The sequence below is a fragment of the Numenius arquata genome, chromosome 3 (genome assembly GCF_964106895.1).
Source record: "Numenius arquata chromosome 3, bNumArq3.hap1.1, whole genome shotgun sequence".
In the NCBI taxonomy this organism is placed as follows: Eukaryota; Metazoa; Chordata; class Aves; order Charadriiformes; family Scolopacidae; genus Numenius; species Numenius arquata.
This window is the reverse complement of record NC_133578.1, coordinates 56,188,146-56,208,980: the sequence shown is the minus strand read 5'-3', so window position 1 is coordinate 56,208,980 and position 20,835 is coordinate 56,188,146. Positions and strand designations below refer to the sequence as shown.

Here is a 20,835-nt window from a genome sequence, read left to right as displayed (position 1 = left end):
AGGAGAGGGGCCCGAGGGCCTGGCTGGCTTTGGGGTGAGGATGGAAGAGGAAACCACCGAACTCGGATGGTTCCCAGCTCTGGATGAAATCTGTGTACAAGAAGTGACAGAAACAAACATCAGTAGTGCTTTCGCTGGCGGTGTCTGCACTCACAGGCCCCTGTGACACCCTCTAAGCCCTACAACCATCTATGCCTGTTACACAGTTACTGGAGGGTGTTCAGAGGTCTGTACCAGCTCAGGGTGGATTAAAAAAGGCTTTTTTTTTCTTACATAGGTTGCTCTTTCTTGTACACTTTGAGAGTCCCCACCTGTACCCAGTAATAGCCACTTCAGGTTGTATCTCGGTGACAGCTACCGCTGCCGTCTTCAACTCTGTACACGTTAAATATTTGCAATAGTTAAACTGCCTCCACTAGTTCATCTTCCCTTATCATCTTTCAGAGGCTTGTCTAGGATTTTCTCCTCATCTGGGGGGGGGGGGGGGGGTTGGTGGTTGATTTTGGTTTTTTCCCTACGAAATAAGACCATCAATTGCGAGTAGCCCTCCCGCCCTCCCTCCCTCAGCTTTTCTGTCCCCACCTGCCCGGGCAGCAATGGAGGCCTGCAGACCGGCACCCTGGCGACTGGACCGGCTGCTTCCCCGGCTCTGGCTGCAGGGAGGGCGGTGCGGGGCCGGGGCCGCCCTCAGGCCGCTCCCAGCCGCCGCCGTTGCCCGCCCCGCGGAGGAGGAGCAGCCGCCGCCGTAGCCGTTCCCCCCCTTCAACCTCTGCCGCCCTCTCGCGGCCCAGTCGCCGCCGGCCATGGGCGAGCGCCGGGGGCCCGCGGCCCTGCAGGAGGCGGCCGGGCCGGAGCGGGTAAGGCCGGGCCCGGGGCGGTGGGGGCCCGCGGCGGGTGTCCCGGGCGCGCAGCCGCTGCCGCCCGGCGGGGGGGGACCCGACCGGACCCGCTCCGCCGCCGTGGGTGTGCGGGCGGCTGCGGGAGGCAGCGCGGGCGGCGGCAGCGCAGCCCTGCCCGCCGCCGTCGCATCCCCGGCCTTGCGGGCACCCGCCCGGCCGGGCGCCGCGGCCTCCTGGGCCGCCGGGGTGCCGGCAGCGGCGGCCGCCTCCCCGCTGGACCAGGCCTGCCCCGGGGAGTGCGGGGCTGGCATGGAGGGGTCCCGGCCGCCGGTGGCTTCACCTCTGCCCGCCCCGGGGACTTACTGACACGGCTCCGTGACCTTGCCCGGCTGGGGCTCGGGAGGGTCGTGCCCTTCGGGCACCGTGACGGTGGGGAGCGCGGGTCAGCCGGAGTGCGGGCCCCGGTCCCGGCCGGGCACGGAAGGCCCCGGGTCGCCTGGCGTGGGCACGGGCAGCGAGGGGCCTGGCTGCCCGGTGGGGTCTGGGCGCACAGAGCTGTGCCCGCCTGGGGCTGGGAAGGCAGAGCTTGTCCCCTCTGCCCCTCCAGCCCTGGAGGGGGGCGTGGGTGGTGTCGGGTGGTCCTGCCTTCCTGGTTCCAGTAGAAAACGGGGTCTGGGGACCTAGGAGGTGTCCCAGCTCCATTCTGGGTTCTCCTCGCTACCGCCCTGCCGAGCCAGGCTGAGATGTGGGAGGGTAAGGGATCCTTATGGTGGAGAAACCTGTGTCGTCCTCCTAAACCTCTGCATCTCAGCAGTACTCGAGTTTCCAAAAACTGAGGCCTGCTGTGTTAAATACTAGCCTAAAAAAACCCGTTAATGTTTCCCTCTGTGAATGGCGGCATGCTGTACCCGCAATGACACCCCACAGTGTACTCTCCGGTAGAGCCGGTGATCTTCCCAGCACCGCCACCAGTGTGGCCTGTGCTGTCTGGAGCTTGCCCGAAGCCTTTGGGGGCTCATGGGATGGAGGTGCAGAAGGGCTCGTGGTCACGGTGGGTGTCACATTGCAGTGCTGGCTCTGCCAGTGCCTTCAGCTTTTTCCCTGGCTACAACTGATACAGGGTGTGTAATCGAGGTACTTTCACACATAGCCCAACAGCTATTGCTGCAGGGTCGTGGCGGTATGTATGTATATAGGTTAAGTGTTTCCTAGTTAGATGAATTTGAAGTTAATGGAAGGAGCTTCAGTACTACTACGCAGTCTTTGTTGTCCACTGAGTTTATTGTCATCACCAGAAAACTTTATCTCTAGCAGTTGCAGAATAGCTGGTATATGATGTACTGGAGTGTGTCCAGCACAGGGCTGATGATTAAGAGACTGGAGCATCTGTCATACAAAGAGAGGCTGTGAGTGCTGGGGCTGTTCAGCCTGGATAAGAGGATCTTGTCGGTGTGTGTAAATACCTGATGGAGGGAGTAAAGGAGATGGAGCAAGGCTCTTCTCAGTGGTGCCCTGTGATGGGACCAGAGGCAATGGGCAGACGTTGAAGCATAGGAGGTTCCATTTACACATCAGGAAGCACAGGTAGCTCATAGAGAGGTTGTGTAGTCTCCATCCTTGGAGATACTGAAACCTCATCTGGATGAGGTCCTGGGCAGTCTGCTCTGGCTGACACTTCTAGAGCAAGGGTTGGGCTGTGCCCGTCAGCTTCAGCTTTTTTATGCGTTTGGCTCACATTGTCTTAACTGAAAGTAGCATGTTCGCATTATAAACCAGATGCTCTCTATTATTACGGCAAGTGTTGACTGTTTCATGCCCTATCATAGGACAAAGGAAAAGGTCTGGGGTGCAGATTGAAAGCAAGAGTTGTATCAGCCTACTGACAGTTACCTTCTCCAGCTCCCCATACCCCTGCCAGTGCTCGCTGGGGCCAGGAAGGCAGGGCTGAGGACATGTGTGCTCCTTCAGCACGAGGTGGTGGCTGCTCTGAAGCCCCAGCAGCGATCAGAGTGTTCTGTGCATCCAGAATTGAGTTAGAGGGATCTTCCATGAATTTTCAGCTGAGACATGCACTGTGTTAACAAACAGACTAGGTAACAGGTATTATGCTGATAAAACTTTGGCTAAGAGGAGTGGAACCCAAAATGGAGGGAGACAGGACTGTCTCGTCACCTGCCTGACAGCTTGGAAATGGATCTTGCCTGTGAAACTCTTCTCGACCCCAGAAGGGGTCAGGGGAGGTGAGTTGGGAGAGAGTTTCAGTATGGTGGTGTCTTTGTGGGCTGCCCCTTCCTTTTTTAAAATTTAAAAAAAAACAAGCACTTGTTTTTTAAAAAATGTGTACCATTTTCCAGTTCTGTGTGGCGGTCCTTCACAGAGTTGTGCCATCACTCTGAGTCTTTGGCTCCTGGAAGCCACCCTTCTGCGTTCCTGCCATCAGGGCTCTCCAGAGGGTACACACTGCTTCTCGGGCCCTTTCTGCTTCTCTCCCCTTTCTGTCTCGCTGTGCACTGACAGTGTTTCTGGTGTGTTCACCTCTCTCTCTGTGGCCTGTGGCATGGCAGCTGTTAAAGGCCATTGGAAAAATGACAAGTGCTCCTTGTCTCAATGTTGGTCTCCAGTTTCCCTGCCATACTGGAACTTTGCTCTTCCTGTGCTCCGTGTCACTTCCGTGTACCAGAAGAATTTTTTAAGTTACCTCCCTGCACTATGGGCCCTGCATGCTGGCTTTTGAATGCAGGAACATCACAGCAGAGGTTAGTATCTGCTAGTCCACCTTGTTAGGCTAAAATAAATATTTGGGGATAATCCCCAGGCAGCATAGAAGGGTTTTGCTTGGGAAAACGCTGGGCTAACAAGGAAGATGTTTGCAGCGTTTCCTTTTCCAAGAGTGATGGCTGGTGCAGAAGCAGATGGAGATGCTTAGCTGGTGGCAGGCCCTGAGGAGGTGTGTGCTAAGGCAGGGTGCCATCCTCACCGGGCCCAAATTCTCCCCCGTGGCACTTCCAGTGGGTTGTTGACACTGTCTCTGCGTCCTGGGAAATGTAAAAGGTCCTGCACTCTTGTGGCCTTCAGCAGAGACTCTGCAAGATGGTGGTGGGAAATTTGTCTCATGTAATTGAGTAATATTTAAAAATATAATAAAGAAGTGCTAAAATTGTAATCCAGAATGTGCCTCCTGGTGTGTTTTCTTTGGGAATCTGCAGTACTTAGGCCAGCTGTGAAATGTTCATGTGTGCTTGATTTTTGTTTGTTTTTTAAATGTGAGTAGAATTTTGTTTGAGGGTATTTTCCAAACTGAATTAAAGGATTACTTTTTATTATTTGAGTGGTTACAAGCAGACTGGGTAGGGAAAGGACTTCGGTACCTCCTAGGAGGGTAGAAGCAATGGCATTCAAAACCTTTTGCTCTCACCTTCTCTGCTGTATTATACATAATAAATACCTCCTATACTGCCCGTGGCTGGTTATCCTCTACAGCAGTGTCAGCGGGATCTCAGGACTGACCCAGAAGGGTGTCTTACTGGCTAAACTTTTGATCGGCATAGGTCACCAACCCTTCTGGAGAGGTGGTAGCATGCTGTCCTGACAGCTCTTCGCAACACAGGTCTTCAGTAGATGCTTGGTGCCTGGCAGGGATGCTGTCTGGCATTGACCCTGGGAGCAGATGTCTCCAGCTGGAGGCGAGGGGCAGGCCCTGCTCATGGAGTGCCCTCTCCATGCCGCCCTTCCCTGGCCTGTCTCCTAAATAAACATCAGCCATCCCCACCTCAGCCGGGCTGGTAGCTCTCTGAGGAAGAGCTGTGCCAGGGCATTCTCCAGAAGCCTGCGCAGAGGGAGCGGGGTGGGGATGGATTACTCCAAGCAGGGGTTTTCCTGCTGTTGGAAAGAGGCATATAGCTTCATCTTGGCACTCGAGGGTGTAGGTGGGGTGGGACAGCCTCCAGACCAGCCTCCAGACTCGCGCTGGTGTGTGGGCTGCCTTCTCACCACAGGATTGCATACACGGACCTCCGTGCAGAGACTTGCTGGGGCACAGGGCTGTTCCTCTACCAAACGGGACTAGTTACTGTCATCTCACGGCATCTCCGGGCCCAAGTGGCTGGATGTAAAAATGACTGAGCTGGAGGTGAGCCCATGGATGTGGGCTGGTGGCAATGTCTCCCGTGTGCAGCACCGCGGTGGCTGATGTGGTCTCCCGGGGCAGAGTTCCTCCTCGCGCTGCAGAAGGGCTTTCTCTTTGGCACGCAGGTGTCGGGTGCTTCCTGGCGCCGGCTCACCCGAGAGGGGGTGGTTGGTGAGTGCGAGCGGTGCCGGCCAGGGACGGGCAGGAGCACAGATGGAGGGCAAGGGCACAGGTACCCCCAGGATGGGTAGTGCGGCCACCCGAGGGGAGCAGGTGAGTGTCTGCCTGACACGGGTAGCTTTTGAACCACACCTTTGGGATAGAGGGAAGAGGAGGAATAAGTAATGGCAGCCTTAACCAGAACTGTGCTTTGTCTTCAGAGCTCCTCTCCCAGTGCTGCTGAAAATGGCTTGGACCCTGACGAGGAGCCTCTTCTCAGAAAAAATCCCCGCCGGTTCGTCATTTTCCCCATCCAGTACCCAGACATCTGGAAAATGTATAAACAGGCTCAGGCCTCCTTTTGGACAGCAGAAGAGGTGAGCCCTGGGGCCAGTGGGTTGGGACAAAGCGCTCAGACCGGGCTCTGGCGCTTCCTTCCTCACTCTGCTGCTGGCTTCTGTGTTCTAAGGGTTGGAGTTAATTTTGCACGGAACACGAGGTGCCTGCACCAGAGCGGGTCTCCTTTCATGCGCAGTGGAAAGAGAGCTGCTTCCACAGGGCGATTCAGCGGAGATGGTTTTGGTGTTTGGTTTAGGATGGGGTGGAATTGTATCCTGGGACGCTTCCCTGGTTATAGAGGGAACCTAAGTCAGATAGCTCTGATTTGTGGTCAGATAGCTCCTACCCTGCTGTGGTCTCTGTACCTACAACTAACTCCTTGCCCATGTAAGATGTTTTAGCCCATTTCACGTGAATGCTGTTCTTTCATGTTATGCACCTATTTTTTAGAAAGACAATGATAATCACCTAAAAATTCTTTGCTGATGATTGACTCCTGATTGCCCTGGTCAGATGCTTGCTCTGTGTTACAACGCAAGCTGTAAGTTTTTCCCGAGGTTGCTGGTCAGCCAGGCCTGAGCAGTACTCAGCTCGCTGCGCTTGCAGCAGCAGGGGCTTCTGAACACTGCAGTGATCTGGAGAGATTACCTGCCAGCTGAGATGGTGGTTCTGACTCGAAGCTTCTGCAGCCTTTGCTCGTTTGTAAGCAGCGATCTACAATTGCAGAGCAGTGAGCTGAAAGCTCTGGCAGCTCTAAATAGGCCAGAAAGCATCCCGGGATGGTGAGGAGCAGCTGTCTGCAGAGGTGCTGTTCCACCACCTGCCTGGGAGGCTTGCTGCCCTGTTGCAGTAGAGGTTGAGCTAAACTGTTAAAGAAAAGGCGTTTAAACTCCTGCCTGATCAGCGTTGCCCTTTCACCATATTACTGGTTCCTTCTTACGCTGTCCCACCATCTGTCGGTGCGTTTCCAAATGAACTGGAAAGTTAATGGTAAAACTGGTTTGTGTGTGTATGTGTTTATATGCACATGAATATGTGTGCATGTTTATAGACACACACATATAAGTTTTTAGCTTTCTGTATTTTTCACATCTGGCCCTACTTAACTGCTGCTGTGGTTCAGAACTAACTCCCTCCCTCCAAGCAAACAAACAAAAAAGGCCTATACGAAGGAAGTTGTGGCTTTCTACCGTGGCTAGAGCTCAGGCTGGTAGACGAGAGCAGTTGCACAGCGTTCGCCCCGAGCCGTTCTTTTGCGGGATGGAGGCTGAACACCTGCCAAAGGCAGAATTCCCCTCAGTCCATCTTTTGGCACACCTGGGTATAGGTTTCTTGGAGTATCAGCATTTGTTTCAAGTAGAACTTAAGTGTCTCAGAGCGAGCTCTGCTTATTGGTGCATGTTCATACTCATGACAAGAAGATACTAATGCTGCTTCTGTTTTCGCAGAATGACAAACTCAAAAGGGTAATAACGTTTTTCTTTTTCTTTTCATTAGGTTGATTTGTCAAAGGACCTTCCTCACTGGAACAAGCTGAAAGCAGATGAAAAATACTTTATCTCTCATGTTTTGGCATTTTTTGCAGCCAGTGATGGAATTGTAAATGAAAACCTGGTGAGAAAGCTTTACAGAGGGCTTGAATACTTACTCATTTTATTTGCTTTCATTTTGGTTTTCTTACATTAATGCATAAGTTTATTAAATGTGTACTTTTTTTTCTTCCCATCATCTCACCTTTACAAAGGGCAAAAAGCAGCTTGTTCTGCTGGGGCCAGTGTCTGAGTTAAATTGGGATAACTGTGGTCAGCAAGACTCCAAATCAAATCACTCTGGGATACAGTTTTTAAGCTCAGCCTTCTGCCTGGCTCTGTTGATCCGCATTTCTCAATGAACTAATAGGACCCCACACTTCTTTCTGTACTTGTGTTAAGTGAGAAGAAGAGAGGGGTTGTGCTGTGCCATGCTCTGTGTTCTTCATTTTGGTAAAATCTGTTTTGCTCTCACTGAACAGCATCCTAGAATCTTTTAGGGCTGCAGGTGGGTGCTGCTAAAAAGGCGGGGAGGTCTTTCTGCATTCTGGGCTGCAGAATGTCTCACCACTAGTTGTCAGTGGTATCTGACTGCTAATTCCCAGTTTAGATCTTGAATGTCTGTAACGTGTAGAATATGTCATACTATGTGTGCATATATTGCATGAACACGTCTTATGTCATACTGTGTATTTTTTTAACAATGAACAAAAAGGTTGAGGTTTTGTTCAATATGAAGTGTTTACTGTTGCAGTTTTTCTATTCTCTTCCTGTGTACATGTGCCCTCATGCTTCGCAACAGCTCTCTATTCAATATGCACAGCAGATGTATTTACTTCTAGGAAGGTTGCTTTGTCTTCTTCTGCACCACACCTTCCTACTGATATATCTGTGAATAAAGTAGGGCTGAACTGCTCCCACCCTTTCTCTGTGATAGAGATCTATTGTCTCTCCCATTAAGCTTAGAGTATTGTCATGAAGAACTGGTTTTACTGTACTCATTGCTATGCTTTTTGGTTTTGGTAGGTTGCACGTTTTAGTCAGGAGGTGCAGATCCCAGAAGCACGTTGTTTCTATGGCTTTCAGATTCTCATTGAGAACGTTCACTCGGAGATGTACAGCTTGCTCATAGACACCTACATCAAAGATCCTGAGAAAAGGTAAATCTCTGGGTGTGTTACAGACCCGATCTGTCACCTAGTCCAGTGGCACTGTTGTTGGGCAGCAGCAGCAGCTGTCTTCTTTTTCATACTGACTTGCTGGCGGAGTTGGGGGCAGTTCCTTAAAGCTTTCAAGGCCTCTATGCCTGACCCCCAAAATGGAGAGAAGTAGTATTGACCAACAGACTTGTGCAGGAATGTCAGAAGATTAGTTAATATTCGTATAAATCTTTGATTACACGAAGCGCTGTGTGAAATGTTAAAGCTTAGACGAGCTCCTTATGGTTATTGTGCTCCTGAGGTGCTTGCTCTCACATCAGTAAAAGATCTGCCTTGGGAAATTGAGTGCTCATGATCCCACTGGTGTTTCTAATACACACAAATCAACGTGTTGCATCCTTTCAGCTTTTTTATTGTCAGTGCTTTTTCATACAACGTGAACTGGTTATTTTTAAAGTATTGGGTTCTTTGGAGAGCCCCATCAACTTTGTCTGGAGAACTCCTTAGTCCAAATGCTAATACAATTGAAAAGAAGCACTTTCCCTTAGAGACTCCACCATGGTGATGGTCAGGCAGAGCTTGGTTTCCCACGGTGCCATCCTGTGTGGTGACAGTGGGAGGACTGCAAGGTTTCCTTTCAGATGTTTAGCATGGGAACAGAGCCTGTGCTCGTGGGAGTTGTCCGGTTCCTTTTGTGGAGTTGGACAAGATGAGGTTTAGCTCGGTGGGTAGGAAGTGGCTGCCATCTGGCTTGAAGTCTGAGAGGCAGCATGGTCTGGTGGGTGGGCGCTCCTGGGATGGGATATTTGAGTTCACTTCCCATCTCTGCAGCTCGTCCCCTCTGAGACCTCGGGTTTGTCTCTTTCTGCACATCTCCGCACCCCCCCCCGCCATGCCCTTGTTATCTGAGATCGTCGCCCCTTTGGGGTGGGAACTGTGTCTTACTTGGGTTAGTTCAGAGCCTCACGTAATGGGTTCTTCTGCCTGGTCCAGCCAGTGGGGACAGCCAGGGCAGATTTACATAAATCACTTCTTGTTATTTTGATCTTTTCTTTTTGTTTTCTTCTATAGGGATTTTTTATTTAATGCTATTGAAACAATGCCTTGCGTCAAGAAGAAAGCAGACTGGGCTCTGAAGTGGGTTGAAGACAGAGAATCCACTTTTGGTGTGTAGCTTCTTAAAAATTTGCTTCTGTTTCACGTCACAAACTAATCCTCTGGGAGTGAGCTGCGTCCCTGGAAAGTGAAATGAAATTCTCCAAAGATGATGTAGTGGCTTGTGGGTGTCTGGTTTAACTAAAGAACTAGAAGTAACTTCTGGTGAGCATGTATGTTTTTATCTTCAGCTAAAGCAATATAGTAATGGCAGGGCCCACTAGAATCCTGTTATGAAAAATGCTTGTGGGTTTCTCTGTCTTTTTTTTTTTTTTCTTTATGCCAAACAACCCTAGTTTCTTCAGTTTTTGCTTGTAGACCTTCTTTTCTAGGAGTTCTGATTGTTTCTTCCAGTTGGCTCCTGTTTTGTACTCCAGTGTTCAGAACTGGGCAGTTGCAGTCTTGCAAGTCCAGGCTTTTGCTGTGTTCACGTTCATATAGATAAATTCATGTGTGATGTTAGCCTTTTTTTTTTGTAACAGCATCACTGAGCCTGGGCAAAAAGGATTCAAGGATCATTTGTCTCTGGTGTTTATGGTTTGCTGTTGGGACCAGGCTTCTAGTTTTTGTATCTCATCCCAGAGCTGGGACGCTGGTTCAACTTCCATCAGCATGGCAGGACATCCTCACAATTCAGCTTACAGTTGACCCTGAAGGATGTGTTGTAGCTGAAACGAGTAATGGGCAAACTCTGGTGATCTTTCTAAACCAAACATGCTCTGTTCTTGGAGAAGGTGTAGGAGATGGAGAGATGCAGCCAGATGAACATTCTTTTGCAGCATCTGTTGTTCACAGCTCTTGTTTGAGTGGGGTTCTTTTTGTGGCTGTAGATTCTTTTGTGCTGGAGTGTCCTGCTGTCTCCCCATTCTGGCTTTGCTTGCTGTGTGTGGAGTCCCTTCTTCATCTCCTTCATTTGGCTCCCAGCAGCGTGGGGTGTGCCAGGAATCGGAAGGTTCCCTAACTCAGAAAGTCATGTTCCGCCCACCTCCTGCCCCCAAACTTCATGCATCCTATCCAAATTTTTGTAAAGTACATTTCTACTCTTCTGTTTTTTTCATCTCATTGAGAAAACTTCACAAGTTTAGAACATTTGGGGGGCCAAGGTCTTAGAGTTATGGGTTATGAGATATGGTATATCAACGTGGCTGGCTGGCTGGCTTGTTTGCTTGGTGTTTCCTTCCAGCGTGGGGACTTGGCCTGCAGCTGGCTCTCCACAGCTTTGGTTGATTTCTTATGCTGGGGGTTCCATGGCTGTATCTGTACTGTGGACCCAGCCCTGGAGTGTGCACTCACATAATATACGGTGCTGCTGATGGGGGATTTTTGTTTCAGCATAACTGATTTGTAGGATAGCTAGACAGGTGCAGTGTAGTAAAAGCCATATGGTTATTCAGTCCTGTGCTTCATTAAACCTATATTGTATGAGCAGCCTTCCTCCACTCCTCTCCAGAAGTACCCAGGAGATTCTTAGTATTGCCAGACAAATTCTTTCCGTAGTAACTTCTGTGGTACTTGTAAGTTTGTGTTGCTCTTCATGCTTTTTTCCTAACTTGAATTTCTTCAGATGAGCCAGCAGATGGCATTTGCATCTCGTAGAGGAAGTGGGACATCTGTCTATTTTGGGTTTATTTTATTTTTTAAACAAAATTTCCTGCAGTTCTCACTGGGAAAAGGCACCAACACTTAATGTAAAAGCTCTTCATGTTAGAATATACCCAAGGATCTTGTGAAGTTGTTTAAAATAGAGTACATGGAATGACGTGTCTTCACCAAGCAGTCAGATGGTCTTGTAGTCTGAAGAGATACATTCCTGTAGAGAACAGGGAGAACTTGGACCAATAATGCTGTGCTTTCCTTGGATGAAAGGTGGAGTAACGAGTGGGATAACGTAAATAGTTATTTGTGTCTTAATGAGCTGTGTTCTTCCACTCCTATAAGAATATGTTTTTATGCAGATACTTAACAAGCAGAAACTGAGGTGTAGGGGTTTTTGTTAAATTTATAGGAGATTGGCTTTTCTTTCAGTTTTGTCGGTTACACGGCCATTTTCCTGCCTTTTAGAAGAAAGAGATAAAGGAGTACTAATGTCTTGGCCGCTTTGGACAATTATGTTCTTTCTCTTCTGACCTGTGGCAGTTTCAGTGGGTGCCCATGTTCTCAGTTCTGCTGGGGTTGCCTGTGGTTAAATGCTGTTGCGTTCTGCTGAAAGATGTGGTCAGATACAGCACCTGGTGCTGCGGTGGGGATTCCTCCTTTCCGACATGGGTCTGTCTGACGCAAATGGTGCATCTCGCTGACGAGCAGTACACTATTTTGTGTCTAACTGACAATGCATTATGTTAAACAGGTGAGAGAGTGGTTGCCTTTGCTGCAGTTGAAGGCATCTTCTTTTCGGGTTCCTTTGCTGCTATATTTTGGCTGAAGAAGAGGGGCCTGATGCCTGGGCTGACTTTCTCCAATGAACTTATTAGCAGAGATGAGGTAATGTGTCATGTCCTACATACTGTCTGGGAAGGAGAGTGAATTTCCAGGGGAAGGGCAGAATTATATTCATAAAGCTCCTGTAGTCTTGCCAGAGAGGCCCACCTCTGGTAGCAGGGAGGGTTGGAGGGAAGGTGAAGAGAGCAGAGAGCAAAAGAGAATCCAGCAGTGAGTAGGAGATACATTTCTGGGTACCACAGAGCTTTTTTAACGTTGACAGTGCTCAAGGCCAAAGAGGTGGTAGAAGTCTGAGTAGGTTCTCTGCTAGCCAGTGTCAGCAGCAGGGTTTTCCATGGAAGGTCCACTGTCCTGGTTACCTGCCAAGTAACTGCTAGCCATGCTCTCTAGAGCTTCTCCTGCAGTAAGCCTTCTGTGTCTGCTTTACCATCACCTCCTCGGCAGCACAGAGATTTCCTTTCCCTAGAGCAGTGCCCAACCCTGTTCCTGCAGACTGACAGAGGAGCTGTAACTGCCGACATGTAGGAAGATTGGAGTCCTGCAAAAGAGCAGGCTATTCCCAGAATATTTGTAAAAAGGGGAAAGAAGCAGGTTTCTAGGTATGAATTACTAATGAACTTAAAGCCTAGGTGCTGCTGTGTCCCTCAGCAGAAATACCTGTTTTTAAGGGGAGTAAACTTAAGTATTAGCAATACCCCAATGTGTAGTATGAGCAAAAAGGTGGACTTTTTAGATTGAAGGGGACACGTGGTCTACTGTGCCATGAAGGGAGGCAAAGGCCTGGCTGCCCAAGGACTGGTGTGGAATTGCATGGTCCCCACCTGCAATGGGGGCTAGCCTGGGTGTGACTGAGCCTTGCTCTGCCTTCACCGCTTCGGTCAGGTTCAAGTGGCCTCCTTGTCCAACTCCCCATCTGCCCCTAGCTGTGGGTCCCAGAGCTTGCAGATGGCCTTCTGCATCTTGTCTGCTGGCCGGCTGTGGCAGGTTGCTGCAGAAGCGGCAGGTACTGTTCCTCTCCGTGTTCTTGTGTTACTGCTCAGCGACAGCATCTCCTGGGAGGGGGCAGCTACGGGTCTGCGTTAGAGGGAAGGGATTAGCTCAAGATGTGATGTGTCTGAGGGGCTGCATGTCAGCACACCCAGTGTGGCTGGCCACGTGCTGACAAGTGCCCTTTCTTTAACTGCCTGCCAGTTGGCAGGGGCTGCTTAGGGTTGGGGCCTGTCTTTAAGGCACCTCACAACTTACGGCACTGTCAGCACTTCAAAAGCAGGAAGACCAGTTTCATATGTGGTATAAACGTGCTCGTGGTGTGAACTTACCAAAGTTGGACTAAAAGAATAAAGAGCTTTATCATAATGAAAGTAATTTCCGTGGATTAGATAAACTGATTTGAAAGTAGGCATCTTACAAGATGCCTTTAATTTAAAAGAAACTTGAAGAAAGTGATATGATCAGTAAGCAAAACCAAATAGTTCTTCAGCCTTGACCTTCCTTGTATCTTCTGTTTCTGTGAGTCATCGTGAACTGATGCATTCAAGCGAGGAGGTGTTTGTTAGAAGGATCACTTGCAGGTGAACGAGATGCAAGTTCCTCTGTACAGCAGCGTAACTGTACTTCTCTGCAGAGTTGAGCACCAAAAGACTGAGGTTTTTCTTGAGCTCCACTGGCATAACTCCCAACTGCAGAGTTGTTACGAAGGGTAAGGCTTGGGGCACACAGCACCTGCATCGAAAGCCAGGAAATGCTGTTACAAAAGCAGTGGCCATAAAAAGAATCCACAATGGAAAACTTCTGGTGTTTTCTGATGCACCTGAGCAGATAAATGGTTAATGCTCAATATGTTTTTTGAGCTGCAGGCTCTGTTCCCAGGCTGTTCTTTGAGCTGGTGTATCTCTGATTCTTAAAGGTGCAAAGTTGCTGGGAGCACCAGTCAGCAGAGCACACCGGTTCACGTGAGAAGCCAGACACGTCCTACATCCTGCTGGTGATGTTGTCCCGGTCAAAACCATGAGAAGCCCGGCAGCAGGCAGCTAGTGCTCTCCCTAGAGGGGGAGTATTTCCCAAATTACATTGTTTGAGGGCTGTTTCATGACCTGAAGCATAAGGATTTTGTAGACTTCCTGAAATAGTTTTGACCCTTGTTAACAATAGCACTGGGTTGTCTCATAGCCTACAGTCTGCCAAATCCTCCTGACTGGTTTTTACTCTGGTTGTGCCTTCATGGTGCTTATAGGCTGTAATCACCACCTTGCTGTCGAGGAGAGACAGTAGCACAGTGTCTGGCAGCGGTGGGTATGGCTGAAGCCAGAGGCTCAAGCTGTAGCCAGGCAAGCTCAAATAGAAACTGAGACACCTCTTAGAGCAGCTGCCTGGTACCCAGCTCAGACTGTGAGGGATTGCTTGTCTCCTGATGTTGTCTTATCCTGGCTGGAGGCTTTTTTGGAAATCTTGGGAATGAACACAGTCTACTGGGTTCTGTGCAGGATAGCTGGGTGAAATGTAAAGGTGGGTTGGGGCATGGCAGCCTTAAGTATTATAAATGTATGAATGTGTGGTAGCAAATTCCTCACAGTAACGACACGTCGTGTGAAGAGATGACTTGTTAATCTTGGATTTGGTCACTCTAATCTGAATCTTCCTTTGTGGAAACGCTGTAAGGAGAAGCAAGGGAAGATATGCTACTAAAAGAGAATAACACAAGTATTTCTGTACAGGTATCTCAAAGCCTAGAGCAGATAAACAGTCTATGTTAACTGGCAGGTAGTTTTGCAGGTCTTGATGTAGGAGTCTTTCTGCAAAAGCATCTCTGGTGGGAGGCAGGGAACCAGCAGGGCTCTCTGTAGGATCCCTTACAGTAAAGCAGCTCTCAAAAATATTTACCTGAGAAACATGTATGCTGAGCGTTGTTTTAGCATAGGTGGCATTTGTTGGAGTTCAGATGTTACTAAATGGGTTGTAAACTAAAAGTGCCCACTACGTGTGGTAACAAAACTGTCAAAGAAGCAGGAGGCTAGGAAGCTTCAACCTTCGTGAGGCTGCCTCAAAGTAAGAGCAAACTATGTGGAGGGGGGAAAAACTGACTTTCTTTTTCATTGTTCTCTGTTATTTCAGGGTCTACACTGTGATTTTGCTTGTCTGATGTTCCATTATTTAGTGAACAGACCATCAGAAGAGCGGGTGCGTGAGATCATCGTTAATGCTGTTGAAATTGAGCAGGTAAGCCTGGGCGGGACAGCGTGGTGGGCAGTGCAGGACCAGTCTTATGTACAAACATAAACAAATTCCCTTCTAACTTTTGGGATTCCATATTTGATACTTCACTCAGGCCTGGATCCCTGATGCATTAATCCACCCTTTCCCTCTTCCTTAATGGTGACAATAAGACTTTCTGATTCAGTTGTCAAGCAACTGGGAGAAGCCGAAGCTGGCAGCTGGTTTCTCCCTTAATGACAGAAAGGAAGGAAGTCTGTCTTATTTAATATAGAACAGAATAGTTCCAGTTGGAATGGACCTACAACAATCGTCTAGTCCAACTGCAACTGTCTCTTAGAGAAGAGTTTGTTTACCTCTGTCCTTTCAGGATCTTTGTCTCTCCCTGCTGTACACACATCCCTGCTTGTCCTCAGAGTCTATTCTGGCCACGTGTACCATGATGGGCTCTGACTTTTTCTGAGGTTGCTGTCAGGTTGTTTCACGTGAAGTGCTACCCCTCTGCAACTACAGGTTTCTGCACTGCTAAGTGTTTGCCAGGACTGTAGCTTACTCTTTTCATTTCTGTTGCCATCTAAGTACTGTGATGATGACGAATACCCCAGCTTTGCCTCAAAACACTGACAGGTATTGCATCGGTGCCTAAACATGTACATGTCTGGATTCAGCTCTTATATATATCACTATGCTCTCTGATCTCTCATTCTGTAATTTCTGGAAGCCAAGGAAAACTGGAGATTTCTGGATCTATTCCTGCTCCCACTAGTATGGTCTGTAGGTTTTATTGAACTTGGAGCTCAAGTTTACAGTGAAGCTTGGGATCTTATGGGGGATGGGGAAAGGTGGATGAGAGAGGCAGTAATAAAAATTCTTGTGCCTTTTCCAGAAAAACATACTAAAAATAAAGGAAGATACAGACAGCTACTGAAAACAGAAAGACACTTGTTGAGTTTAGTGATGCAAGTTATTTATTCAGACAACTGCCTGGGGAGCCTGGAGTATCACAAATTGTGTTACCGTGAAACACAGGTGTCTTCTCTCCGTTTCCCTTCTTAAATTTCATTTCTCTAAATGTCGTCTGTATTTTAACTTCTAGGAGTTTCTAACAGAGGCGTTACCTGTAGGTCTGATTGGAATGAATTGCACTTTGATGAAACAATATATTGAATTTGTCGCAGACCGTTTACTAATGGAGCTTGGGTTCTCGAAGGTAAGAGATGCAATTGCCCAAAATGCTGGCCCGCCAGGACAGCCCAGGAAAGCTGTAAGCACAAAGCACTGTCTTAATGTGCCTGGGAGCAGGTCACATTTAGCACTTGCAATTTCCCTGAGTGACAGCTGAAACCACAGCTTTAATATATATGCTTCACTATTTAAAAGAGCAAGAACAATTTAGGCCATTGTTTCCTTTCAGCTGCTCTGCAGGTTTGTAATGGCAAACTTAATGCTGTGCTCGAGTGCTGTAGTCCTCAAAGGACAATAAGCACCTTGCATGGGGGAACTTCACTGTGGGCCAAACTCCCGGGGAGTGACAGTACCGAATTTGCTTTGATAGGTGTCCATAGGTTCTACAGCATATTACAGCAAGGGATGATCTAGTCTGAATGGGTTTGACTGTTTTGTTTGGGTTTTTTTAAAGCATTGTTACCCTATCAGAATCACCAGTGTAATAGTGTTTCCCTTCCCCAGGTCTTTCATGCAGAAAATCCTTTTGATTTCATGGAGAATATTTCTCTGGAAGGAAAAACGAATTTCTTTGAGAAGCGGGTCTCGGAATATCAACGTTTTGCTGTTATGGCAGAAACAATGGACAATGTCTTCACTCTGGATGCAGATTTTTAATAACTTGGCAAATGAACGTTGACTGTTCCCTCTCCCCATCTCACTTTCTGCTGAGAAGTTGTCTTCATTTCCTTTCCTGGAATTTGAGTCTACTAGGATTTTTTTCCTGGGTTTTCATGTTGTTCGTCTGAGAAGTAAATATATTGCTGTGTCATTTAAGGAAAAAAAAAGAGGGGTCCTTTTTGAAAACTTTACACGGCTTTTTAAAAGGAGGGCCTTTTTGATATTCCCTCAACTCATCTGCTGTGATTGCTGTCTTTAAAAATGACCTGGATACTACTACTTTTTTAAGACTTTGGTAGTGTTTTAAGCAAACTGCATATTTACCTCACGTTATGGTATTTCAGTCTGAAAACCAGATGAGGTATCACTCTATGTATATATATCGCTATAATTTATTTTCTATTTTCATATTTATAGATTTGGTCTAGAGTAAAAGCTCTCCACTTTTGTCCTGCTGCAGATAGAGCAATAAGTGAGCCTGGGAAGACAGTAATAAGCTATGAACTGTAAATTCTTATTAAACCCAGGGATATAGTTTGAAATTCTCATTAACCTGGGTTCTGTCTGAAAACATTTTGACTCTGGTTGCAAACCGGATGGCTGTTGGTAGGAGTTTAGATCAAATACATATGATTTTTGTCCTACAGCTGTTACTGAGTGGGTCAGTGGACTTTGAGTGGTCCTTGAAAAGGCAGGCCTGTTAATAGTGGAGAGAAAACACAGCCTGTGGTTCTTTGGCTTGTGCTGCCTGTTTTTCCCTGCTTTTCTAAACAAGTGCCTTATTAAGCAGTCTGTAGTTGCGCTGAGTTGCAATCGGCATCTGACACTGGAACAGCCAGCTCTGAGCGTTGTCTGTCTTCCCTCTGTTGTGCTGGGTGATTTGATATTCTCCCCTTCTCGGTTTCACTTGTTCATTGATGGGGTGAGAAGGCACATCATTCCAAGGGATTATCCCTTGAGGTGCTACAAACATACTACTTGGCTTGTAAGGGAGCACCAATAATGTATGAAGGTGCTTCAAATTGCATGTTTAATGTGAACCATTGAAACTGTTGTCACTGCAGAGCTCCTGGAGGAAGCAAAACCAAATTTTGAAGTAGTATGGATTAGCAGCATCTTACAGATGACTGCTGTTTGGGTTTTGCTGTGTTCCAGCGTGTGCCTGAAAACTTTTTTTTAATTTCCTGATGTCATATGCAGAGAATGAAGCAATGCTGCAGTGGTACTTGGGATGGGAGGGATACTATTCAATTGTAGGTGGATTATTTGCAAATAGATGTGCTCATTTTTATTCCAAAGGTGAAGTGAGCGTACATGAGCTAGACAAACGGTTCTGCTTTATTAAACCTGAGCATTTTTTCATTATGTTCAGCAATTTGTATAAAAGCTTTTATAAGTCTTTGTTATTGTTGCAGACATCTTGTGCTACTTTTGATATGCCTGGCATGAGATGAGCTGGCAGCCCAGGGTTATCGGTGATGGGGTGGTATAAGTGTTATTTCTCTGCCAGCCCAGATCAGCCATAGCCCTGGGTACCCGAGTTCCATGAAATAGGTCCACTGCCTTAGCGTGCTTCCTAGTGAGCAATTGTCTCTGGTGTAAAAATAAGCAGCAAAACTCACTCTTTTTGTTTGGTCTCAGTAAAAGATGAGTATTTAATGAGCATGGAAACAGGACAGCTTTTTTTTTTTTGTAGAGAAGAGCCCGAATCATTTGACATAAAGTACATAGAGAGGGCAGAGGGGGACCTGGAGAATACAGAGAAAAGCTGGAACTGGTGCCCCTTACTAATGTCCTGCAACTGCAAGAGAACTATGGACTTGGAGAGAAAATCCAGCGCCTTTTGGAAATACTGTGTTCGTGAGGGAGAAAGAGGTCTGTTGTTGGAGGAAAGAAACCTATTTTTATGTCACTAATACCATTTGTTTTGAGTGTTGTGAATTAAGATGAGAGTATACAGAATATTCAATTTGAAACTGCTATGTGCTCAGGTTCTGTAAATGTATATGAGATACCAAAGTCTGGTACAACAGCTCCCACTGCATTTGTGTGTAAAATATGTGTGTAGTTTGAATAAACTTGAATGTGGAGAAGGAGCATGCCTTTGTTTGCTAGTTATGTGCTTTCTTGTGAAATCCAACATGATAAAATTGGCAGAGGAAGTCGGTGTTCACAGCTTTTGGGTTGTGGCAGAAAGTTACGAGTGCTCCATACGCTGTCTTGCGCTTTTTGAGCTCTCTACTTGCTGTTTCTTGTTCCCGGGAGTGGGGTTCGCGTTCTAGGGAGCAAACAAATATGGTTTTTTTTCTGGAATTTTCTGGCTCAAGGAGAAATCTCTTGGGAGTCCTGTAGATTCAAAGAAGAAATACTCCAGAAATGTAACATACCACGGTGAGTGGTATCTCATATGTGATATATCAAGGGCTTTGCACCGTCGGGTCGGGTGCCCTGGCTGTGACAGGGCACAGCAGTGTGGGGTTCAGCCCCAAGCTGGGACCAGCCAGGGCTGCCAAGCGCTGGGCAGCTGGGTCTGAGCTGGCAGAGGTTCACACCTAATGGCATCTGCACCCTCAAGGGTCTCAAGTTAAAAATCTTGTCCCTGCTGCCCCTTTGTGACTCTTTGGGACAGGCACGAAGGGCACAAAGTCCCTTCCTCTCCCACCGGCGCCGTGGCTTGGGCAGAAACCATGTGCCTCTGAGGGCTCTGGTGGACAAGCTGGGTCTGGCTCTGCGTGTCTCACACTGTGTCCGTCACTTAAAAAAGCCTGATGGAAGTGTGCGTGGGAGAGAAGTTGTGATGCATCCCTTCAATATAATTTGTGTCCAGGACTGGTGCGTGATTCCCATTACAGGCAGTGGGACAGAGAAGGTGCTTCTGGAGGGGGTTCATCTCATGGTGAAGGGCATGTCTGCAACAGTCAGGTGAGCAGAAACCTGCCTCTGGGGCTGCAAGGGGAACTGAGGCTCATGGGTAGAATCCTACCTTTTAACATCCCAAACTGCCTCTGTAGCTCCTGCTGTTCTCATTCAAGCAGACATGTGGGTCCTAGCAAAACCCGTGGCTTGATTAGCAATAGCCAGGAGCAGCTCTCAGCCCTGCTCGCTCGTCCTGAAACCACTGCAGAGTGCAGTTGGTCAGTGACTATTCGCAGCCCTTGCTGGGAAAGAAAAGAAAGTGGATGAAGACAGGGCAGTAAGCAAGCTCGCTCTTAGTGTTTCGTGACAGCCCCGAGGCGCTGCTGCTGCACTGGTAGGACTTTTGCAGCAGGTGAGGATGCTGTGTGCGCGGCAGCACACCCTGCCCAGCCGACACTGTGCTAATCCAGTTCTGCCACGTTTCTCGTCCTTGCCTTTCAATGCTGTTAAACAGCAAATCTGGCCTCACAGCCAGTCACTCCCCAGCCTGCAAAAGGAGCACCTTCTCTCTAGCTCTTCTGAGGGGACAATCTGAGCTGGTTTTCCTCCTGGTGGAGCCCTTGAGTCAGCAAATATTAATGTTTCTGTCACTATATTCTCTAAGAGCTTGTTCTGGGAGAGAAGCAGTCACCGGGGATGCTGATGCGATAATGTTACGTGTAGCTGTGAATGTGTTTGCCAGGAGGATGCTTGTGCGACTGGGGGCCGCTCCCCGCACTGCGCTCTGCAGAAATATAAACTTTATATATGTGCATACTGATGTACACGGCTGGCACACACAGACGTATGCACTACACATATGCAAAAGCAGACTTGAGGGGAGAAACCTTTGAATGTTAGATTTTAGCAAACCCTCTCCCTGGAGCAGAAGGGTGAGATGGACACTAATACTGCTTTTAAGAGATGCTATTCCCAGTTTGCCCGCAGCTGCCTGCCCTGCTCTTCGCTGCTGGGGCACGGATGACGGCAGCAGCACGGCCAGAGGCTTCTCCCATCCCATCATACATAATCTGGCCCTAGGAACCAAGGCTGCCCAAACCATGAGGAGCAGAGCTGTGCTCTGCTAACTGAAATCTTAAGGTTAGGTTTTTTTCAGTTTAAAAGACAAGTAAATCTCG

At 48.0% G+C, this 20,835-nt stretch overlaps 1 protein-coding gene across 1 annotated transcript; it reads left to right on the top strand.

Annotated features, from left to right (window-relative positions):
- Positions 1–780: 780 nt before the first annotated feature.
- On the top strand, positions 781–18,898 carry RRM2B (ribonucleotide reductase regulatory TP53 inducible subunit M2B). Its single transcript, XM_074145118.1, has 9 exons — positions 781–857; positions 5,346–5,501; positions 6,961–7,077; positions 8,019–8,152; positions 9,224–9,318; positions 11,655–11,788; positions 14,858–14,962; positions 16,053–16,166; positions 16,646–18,898. The coding sequence occupies exons 1-9, from the start codon at positions 804–806 to the stop codon at positions 16,796–16,798; spliced, it is 1,062 nt and encodes a 353-aa protein (XP_074001219.1). The 5' UTR covers positions 781–803; the 3' UTR covers positions 16,799–18,898.
- The last annotated feature ends 1,937 nt before the right edge of the window (positions 18,899–20,835 follow it).